The 9,896-nt window shown below is 43.1% G+C and overlaps 1 protein-coding gene across 1 annotated transcript in view; it reads right to left on the bottom strand.

Annotated features, from left to right (window-relative positions):
* The window catches only part of LOC111959465 (guanine nucleotide exchange factor DBS), a 59,719-nt gene extending 57,934 nt beyond the window's left edge, over positions 1–1,785 (bottom strand). Inside the window, exon 1 of the mRNA XM_070437722.1 lies at positions 1,312–1,785. Within this exon, the coding sequence (XP_070293823.1) occupies positions 1,312–1,468 (157 nt within the window). The 5' untranslated portion in view covers positions 1,469–1,785. The remainder of the gene's footprint in view (positions 1–1,311) is intronic.
* Between the last annotated feature and the right edge of the window lie 8,111 nt (positions 1,786–9,896).

The following is a 9,896-nucleotide window of genomic DNA, read 5'->3' as shown; positions in this document are numbered from 1 at the left end:
TCACAACGAGCGAGAGCACACACACCACCACACAACACAACACGACACACACCACCAGCACACACACACACACGACACACCGACACACACGCAACACACACACGCACACACACACACACCACACACACAACACACACACACACACACACACACAACATCAACATCACTCACACCACACCACACACACTACGACACACTCACAGCCACACTAAGCACCAGAGCTGAACCAATGATTGACTCATGCGATCTCCAGTGGCACCAGGGTAGCTTTTCCACCACTGCTGCTACAACCACCTCAGGAGCTCCTCTGGGCTTCCTCAGCATGTCTCCCCTGTCTGAAGACCAGACTCTGGAGGTACTCTACTTGATGCTATTGCTAACGCTACAGCATGCACTTTATTAAACTACTGTGTACTGTCCATCTGATGAGACTACTGTGTATTGTCCATCTGATGAGGACTGATACTGGTATTGTCTCACTAAGAGATACTGTGTATTGTCCATCTGATGAGACTACTGTGTATTGTCCTCATGAGAACTACTGGTGTATTGTTCACTATGACGATACTGTGTATTGTCTCATCTGATGAGACTACTGTGTATTGTCCAATCTGATGAGACTACTGTGTATTGTCCATCTGATGGAAGAGCTACTGTGTATTGTCCATCTGATGCAGGGACACTTTACTCTGTATTGTCAACTATATGATGAGTCTATCTACTGTGTATTGTCCCATCTTAGATGATGGACATGACTGCGTACTAGTCATTGATAGTACACATCTGATGAGACTACTGTGTACTGTCCATCTGATGAGACTACTGTGTATTGTCCATATGATGAGGAACTACTAGTGTATGCTCGCATGATACTCGCATGAGGACGTGTACTGTGTATTGTGCCATATTGCATGCAGACCTCATCTAAGGCATTGTCCAATATACTAATATACCAGGGGACTTTACTGTGTACTCAACCACATCCATGATAAGGAAAATACATCTGTGGTCATTTGTCCATCATCGCATCGAAGCGACGTCTATCACGTTGACAATTAATAATCCTGCCTTTTTTTATACCTTTAAAATGGGTCCCAGAATGACTTTTGGGTTTGCACTCTATGCCTGCACGAGCGAGTGTACACCCCCCAGTATGGAGCAGAAAAGCCCACAGGAAACCTTGTGTGTGATGATCTGGGCTCACTGCCCTAAAGAAATCCTTCCAGAACCTCATCCCTAGAGGAAAGGACCCCCCCTTAACCTCACCCCACATTCCTTCCCCTCCATCCCACACAACACATTCTCTCCTACCGTTCCAGTCCCTCCAGGAGTTCCTTCGGCTGGCTTCGGGGGTGAATGGGGAGGCCAGTCCAGAGATGTCCAGGCTCTGGATCATCTGACTCAGTCTGTTCATGATCCGGGAGGGCACCTCACCTGCCCCCTCCCGCAGAAACTCATGGACAGACATGAGGGACCGCGCTGCTCCCACACATCCAGAGGTACCCCGACCCGGACCCAAGCAGACCGCTCCGGTACACACTCCAAGAGGTAAGTGACTGGTTCTGGTCCGGATCAGTTGCAATGTACTATCACTCAGAGGAGTGATTCAGCACACACTCACATGCAGGCTGTGTGTAGAGGTGTGGATGCATAGTGTAGAGTGCACACACAAGTGTACAGATAAGTTAGAAACAGGAGTCCAGTTCAATCCAAGCCGAGCCGCAGAGCTAAGTCCCTGTCTGTCACCATGCCTCAGCCAAGACTGATTTCAGAAAGTGCAGTGTGCCCGGCACTGAACACACACACACACACTCCTCATCACGACCGAGCTAGAGTGAAGCATAAACACTTAAGAGGAGAGAGAAAGAGAGAGAGGGGGAGGAAGAACAGAGGGAGAGGAGGAGAGAAGAGGAGGGGTAGAAAGAGAGGGCAGCCGTTTAAGCACAAATCCCCTTCTGCTGAGGCTAATTGTAATCAGCCATCGCTTCTACCACTAATCTCTCTCTCAAGTCTATCCCTTGTTCCATGGTGTACCGTTTGAAACATGTTTAAATGCAAACACAATCAGATATGCCAGTGATCACACATGGCTCAATAGTTCAATGAAAGCTCTGGACTGCTAGAGGATTTAAATCTAGATGAGTGTAGTGGCTAGTCATTGAGTGAGGGAGCTGGTCGTATTGGCAGACTCTCCATCTCTTGCTGTAAATAGAGGAAAAATGGCAGCCGGTTAGTGTCTACTGGGTTTAGGCATATAAGCTTGGAATAGGTTAGTGTGCAGAGATGCGGTGATAGTCAACAGGCAGGCAGGTTAACAGACTGTGGCTGCTACTGTAGGCTGTGAAAAGGTGAGAGGAGTGCCTCTCTCTCCCATACTGATGAGAACACTGCAGAGAAGGAGAGGCAAGACACCACCACTGTCATCTCAACTAGGAATAAGTTGCGAAACACTGATCTGAAACAAGCATAGGCTCCTGGCAACCCTGCTGGTCATAAACCACAGATACAGGAGTCAATGTAAAGCTGACCTTGCTGGGTTTTCAAGCTGGCTCAAATCATGCAACCAGRAAACCAGGAAGATTGTCAGAGACACTCCCTGTTGGAGGGGGGAGAGAGAGCGAGAGAGAGGGATACTGTGTGTTCTGCACTGTACAATTCAACTCAAGCTYCAGACAGCACTGACCTTGCTGATTGAGCTCAGATTGCTCTTTATGTGATTTCTGATCTAAACTGCATCTCGCTGCAGACAGACTCTCAGCTCATCAGGAATATAAAGTGTTGTAATCAGCAGAGAGGGGGCAGAGATGTTAGGCAGCAATCACTTCTGTCCTCACCTCGATTTCCTAACTGGCTGATTTGACCTACTTCTAGTCAATCCACATCCACACTGACACATCTAGATCACAGAAACACTGACTGGGCATTATCTATTGGAATATGTTACTGTGTAGATCATGAGACAGAGCGGTGGCATCGTTGTGCGTGATTGTTCGAGCGCACGTGCACGCATACGTGTGTGTAGGTGGGCCAGTGGGCATGCACGTAGGTGCGTGTGTGTGAAGCTTTGGACAGCCCTATAGAGACAGACCGGTAGTAAAGCCTGCTATAACTGAGCCAGGATTTCTACCCAGGTTTAGGAGGAGTTACCTGGTGCCATCCAACAGGAAGCACAGCTGCCCTCAAAGCTCTGGGTAGAAGGTGCCCGCTTGTACAAGCCTGTACAGCCAGATGGATAAGCAGTTTGCCAGCCTTTAGCAGCAATGGGCATAGAGGGTTAGGAGATCTGMGCAGTTTAGTCTACACATAGTTTGCCATAGACATGCTGGCACTGTTTCATCTGTTTTTATATTAGTGTCACTAATCTGGTTTATTACGGTGTCCATCTGAATAATGGTTGATTTTGTGCATGACAGTGAAAAGCTTAGTAATTCTAGTTAATAGTTCTGCTCATGGGGTTTACATGCTTGACTGGTTTCAGATCATGTTACAACATTATAACTCAAGGGCTTTATTGACATGGGAAATATATGCTAACATTGCCAAAGCAAGTGAAGTAGATGATAAACAAAAGTGAAATAAACAATAAAAAAGTTTAAAGTTCCAAAAGAATAAAAGACATTTCAAATGTCACATTATGTGCAAATAGTTAAAGTACAAAAGGGAAAATAAATAAACATAAATATGGGTTGTATTTACAATGGTGTTTGTTCTTCACTGGTTGCCCTTTTCTTGTTGCAACAGGTCACAAATCTTGCTGCTGTGATGGCAGACTGTGGTGTTTCACCCAGTAGATATGAGAGTTTATAAAAATGTAGTTTGTTTTCAAATTCTTTGTGGATCAGTGTAATCTGAGGGAAATACATTATGTCTCTGATATGGTCATACATTTGTTAGGAGGTTAGGAAGTGCAGTTCAGTTTACACCTCATTTTGTGAGCAGTGTGCACATAGCCTGTATTCTCTTGAGAGCCAGGTCTGTCTGTGGCTCTGATGTTAAGGCCGGGGTATGTATAGTTTTTGAGTGCTCTAGGGCAATGGTGTCTAGATATAATTTGTAGTCCTGGKAACTGGACCTTTTTTGGAAGACCATTATTTTTGTCTTACTGAGATTTAGTGTCAGGGCCCAGGTTTGACAGAATCTGTGCAGAAGATCTAGGTGCTGCTGTAGGTCACACACACACAAACAACAACACAAACACACCATACCTAAACACACACACACGCACAGCATCTCAGTGCTAGAGGCACCACTACAGACACCCTGGTTCGAATCCAGGCTGTATCAAATGTGGACTCATCAGACCAAACTTTCCAATCACCGTGTCATTGCGAGACGCAGAGTAGGTGAATCGATGATCTCTGCATGTGTGGTTCCCACTGTGAAGCATGGAGGGAGAGGTGTGATGGTGCTTTGCTGGTGACACTGTCAGTGAGTTATTTAGAATTCAAGGCACACTTAACCAGCATGGCTACCACAGTATTCTGCAGCAATACGCCATCTCATCTGGTTTGCGCTTAGTGGGACTATAATTTCTTTTTCAGCAGGACAATGACCCAACACACCTCCAGGCTGTGTAAGGGCTATTTGACCAAGAAGGAGAGTGATGGAGTGCTGCATCAGATGACCTGGCTTCCACAATCACCCGGCCTCCACAATCACCCGACCTCAACCCAGTTGAGATGGTTTGGGATGAGTTGGACCGCAGAGTGAAGGAAAAGCAGCGAACAAGTACTGAGCACTTCATCAAGGCAAAGGGTGGCTACTTTGAAGAATCTTAAATATAAAATATATTTTTGATTTGTTTAACACTTTTTTGGTTACTACATGATTCCATGTGTTATTTCATAGTTTTGATGTCTTCACTATTATTCTACAATGTAGACAATAATAATAATAAAAATAAAGAAAAACCCTTGAATGAGTAGGTGTATTCAAACTTTTGACTGGTACTGTATAATCAGTCCATAAAAAAAAGCAAGTACCATTTAAGTTTACATTTATTGAAACCGTAATATCAACTGGCCATATTATGTCGTGGAACACAATCTTCAAAAAGGCAGTAACCTCAGCAGTGGAGCATTATAGTAAAAGCTATGGCTGTGCAATGTCATAGCTTTGTTTTGTTAATTTAGCAGAAAAGACACTCTTATTTCCCGAGCCCACAGTCATCACACCTATTTTATAGTAAAAAATWAAATGTAATATAACACGACAGAATATTTTTCCAAATGAAAAAAGTTGCCAGTGAAAAGTGATGCACATCTCATGCCTAGAACAGTTATTTACAGAGTGATCATTTGAAATGGGGCTCAATTTGGCGAGTTGAAAGACCAAAATGTGTTGTTTTCYATATACAGACGTTTGATTTAGTTTATTCTGCCTGTTCTTTGGAATTTTCCAAATGCATGAACAATTCCACATTGAACACTGCATGGTGTTGAAATACCGCCACACATTATTTTTTTTTGGGGGGGGGGGGTTTGTGCCCCGCAAATGCACATGTAGGCTAGGCCTAAAAATGGAACACTAGAGTCAAAACAAATTAACGTAGTCTTCAAGACCAAATTTCACTTGCCCGTTCGGGCAGCCACAAGCAACATTCCACCAAATAGTTGTAGCCTACAGGCCTATTTGATTTTGTTTAAAGATGGAGCTTTGACATCCGTTCGAGTACTAGAGTAGTACTAGATTACTCATGCCCGTCCTACTACACACAAACTACAGCCCCTCTGAATAATATCTCAAAAGCTTGTATGGTTCTAACGAGCAGACAGCCAAAACATTGACACTGGTGTTGCCTTGGTAACTGTTATTTCTGTATTGACAGTTACAGACTGATATACCACCTCTCTAAGTCTGTCTGACCAAAATCCATATGGCCAATATCAACACTGGAGAGCAGTCCCCCTGGGCCTAAAGCTGATATTGAGCCTGTGTGTGTGTGTGTGTGGTGTTAGAGGACGCTTTTTTGTGCGTGCGTGTGCGGGATCAAAGCAACACACAGTAGGAAGGCCAGTCCAGCAGGAGTCACATTAATAGATGAGATGGATTAGAGAGGATCATATCTAATAAGTACAATCCTGTGGCTAGGCTTGGATCATATCTAATAAGTACATCCTGTGGCTAGGGAGGATCATATCTAATAAGTACAATCCTGTGGTAGGGAGGATCATATCTAATAAGTACATCCTGTGGCTAGGGAGGATCATATCTAATAAGTACATCCTGTGGCTAGGGAGGATCATATCTAATAAGTAATCTGTGGCTAGGGAGGATCATATCTAATAAGTACATCCTGTGGCTAGGGAGGATCATATCTAATAAGTACATCCTGTGGCTAGGAGGATCATATCTAATAGTACATCCTGTGGCTAGGAGGATCATATCTAATAAGTAATCCTGTGGCTAGGAGGATCATATCTAATAAGTACATCCTGTGGCTAGGGAGGATCATATCTAATAGTACATCCTGTGGCTAGGGAGGATCATAATCGTAATAAGTACATCCTGTGGCTAGGGAGGATCATATCTAATAAGTTACATCCTGTGGCTAGGAGGATCATATCTAATAAGTACATCCTGTGGCTAGGAAGGATAATCTATAAGTACATCCTGTGGCTAGGAAGTCAATATCTAATAAGTACATCCTGTGGCTAGGGAGGATCATATCTAATAAGTACATCCTGTGGCTAGAGGAGGAACATATCTAATAAGTACATCCTGTGGCTAGGGAGGATCATATCTAATAAGTACATCCTGTGGCAGGGAGGTCATATCTAATAAGTAATCCTGTGGCTAGAAGGATCATATCTAATAAGTACATCCTGTGGCTAGGAAGGATCATATCTAATAAGACATCCTGTGGCTAGGGAGGATCATATCTATAAGTACATCCTGTGGCTAGGAAGGATCATATCTAATAAGTACATCCTGTGGCTAGGGAGGATCATATCTAATAAGTACATCCTGGTGATAACGGGAGGATAATATCTAATAAGTACATCCTGTGGCTAGGAGGATTCATATCTAATAAGTACATCCTGTGGCTAGAAGGAGATCATATCTAATAAGTACATCCTGTGGCTAGGGAGGATCATATCTATAAAGTACATCTGTGGCTAACATAGGGAGGATCATATCTAATAAGTACATACTTGTGGCTAGGGAGGATCATATCTTAATAAGTACATCCTGTGGCTAGGCAAGGATCATATCTAATAAGTACATCTGTGGCTATGAGGAGGATCATATCTAATAAGTACATCCTGTGGCTAGGGAGGATCATATCTAATAAGTACATCCTGTGGCTAGGGAGGATCATATCTAATAAGTACATCCTGTGGGCTAGGAGGATCAATCTAATAAGTACATCCTGTGGCTAGGGAGATCATATCTTATAAGTACATTCCTGTGGCTAGGAAGAGATCATATCTATAAGTACATCCTGTGGCTAGGGAGGATCACATCTTAAATAGTTAACCATCCTGATGGTTAGGGGAGCGATCATAGTCTAAATCAAGTACTCCTAGTGCTAGGACAAGCAGTCATATCTACTCGGCACACTAAGATACCATCCTGTGGTAGGAGGTCATATCCAATTACAGTAACCATCCCCTGTGGCAGGGAGCGATAACATATCTAATAACGTACATCCTGGCCGAGGGAGCGTACTACTCCTAATAAAGTCACATCCTTGGCTAGGAACGGCATCCATATCTAATAAGTACATCCTGTGGCTAGGGAGGATCATATCTAATAAGTACATCCTGTGGCTAGGGAGGACCATATCTAATAAGTACATCTTGTGGCTAGGGAGGATCATATCTAATAAGTACATCCTGTGGCTAGGGAGGATCATATCTAATAAGTACATCCTGTGGCTAGGAAGGAACATATCTAATAAGGGTATTAGATACTATCTGATATTATATCTATGTAAGAACATGGTGTCCATAATACACATAAAATGCACAACTGATATAGCCCATCATCTTTTAAAAACTCACAAAACTCCATGACAACCAGGCTTAGAACACTCACAGCAACAGTTCATGTTTGCAATCTGTGTGTAAACCTGCACCAAAATACCGTAGAAATGTATGATGGATGTACATTATGACCAAAACCATTTTACACATACATGACATATGGTAAAAACATGGCTACGGTAGGAAGGAATGTCAGTGACAGAGGAGATGTTATGTACCTCTAAGTTAGGAAAGATGCTGAGAGATATAGACGTGAAGTAACATGTTCTGGGTCACCTGGTCTTCTATTACAGACCTATACATTTACTGTTGTTAAATAAACACTGGTAACTTCAGGACAGTGGTGAAAGAAATAGGGCAATGCGGTAACAGAACACAATCATCTGTTTACACCCATGTTTGAGTCCTATATGACATGGTTATTGTAATACAGTAATAACCATGTAATACAACAYGTATGGTAGTTATGTTAGAGAAAAACCTCTATGTATCTATCGATCTAAACTGATCAACCAAACTATTCAAGAGCTGCACGGGTACTGACACTCTAAAACAAATAAATGTAAAGACATGACGTCTCCCCATGACAACAGGCAGGAAAAACCAAGCCAATTCCAGAGCCGTTACATCCCCCTGCAGAGGTCCCGATGACTTAGGTCAATATTACACTGCATACACAAAAACACGTTACATTTCAGCTCTAAAACACAGCTTCACAGAACATAGCTAAGTGTGCTCCCATACCAGTGATGGGTCTGTCATTGACAAGGATAACATACAAACCAATTAGTGTACAACTACGCCACATATAGCAATGTTTTAATAGTCATACTGTTGTTAGGTAAGGCTACACCATCTTCTCAGACATGTTTAAAATGTTGTGTTTAAAATAAGCAAAAGCACGCTCTTGTTACTACGTTTTGGCTGGTCATGCTCTTGTTACGTCTACGTTTGGTGGTCATGCTCTTGTTACCTACAGTTTTGGCTGGTCTGGTTCTTGTTACCTTTACGTTTTTTTGGCTGGTCATCTGCTACATTCGTTATTTACGTTTTGGCTGGTCATCGCTCTTGTTACTACGTTTTGGCTGTGTTCCATGCTCTTGTTATTACCTGTTTACGCTTTTCTGGCTGGTCTGTCTCTTTGTTCCTCTACGTTTTTGGGCTGGTCATTGCTCTTGTTAGTCCTGTGTACGTTTTGGCTGGTCATGCGTCTTGTTACAGTCCTCCTTGTTACGTTATATGGCATGGTAATGCTCGTGTTACCTACGTTTTTGGCTGGTCATCTCGTTACCTACGTTTGTGGGCTGTCATTTATCCGCTCTGTTACCTACGTTTGGGCTGTCATGTTCTTGTTTACTTACGGTTTTGGCTTGGTCGATACATTTGGGCTGCTGTCTGAGTGGGGATGGGCCGCTTCATGATCGTGGTACGTTTGGCTGGTCATTTTCCGTTCTTTGTTACGTTTACGTTTATTGGCTGGTCGAATGCTCTCTGTTACTACGTTTTTGGGCTTTGGTTTCCGATCCGCTCTTGTTACTACGTTTTGGCTGGTCATTTGCTCTTGTTACCCCTCTCCTCCTCTTTTAAAAACAAAATCGTATAAATCCCCGCTCCCGGTCTCTTTGGTCTCTCTGTTTTGTTTTCTGTTTTTATTTTTGTTGTTGTAAGGTACGTTTTTATTCTTTGGCTGGTCATCAGCTCTTGTTACCGTAGTTTTTGGCTGGTCATACTCTTGGCTGTATCATGTTTCAAGGAAACCCTTTCTTCCAACAGTACTCTGTATGTTATTCAGATTCCTATTGTTAAGATGCTGTTGATACACACCTATGTTTTTTTGGGTGACCAGTCGGAGTCTCTCCAGCATCGTTCTAGAGCCCTCCCTCGTCTTCTCCAACAGGATCAATCCTC

Source organism: Salvelinus sp. IW2-2015, linkage group LG36 (genome assembly GCF_002910315.2).
Source record: "Salvelinus sp. IW2-2015 linkage group LG36, ASM291031v2, whole genome shotgun sequence".
Classification (NCBI taxonomy): Eukaryota; Metazoa; Chordata; class Actinopteri; order Salmoniformes; family Salmonidae; genus Salvelinus; species Salvelinus sp. IW2-2015.
This window is presented reverse-complemented; position numbering and strand designations above follow the sequence as displayed.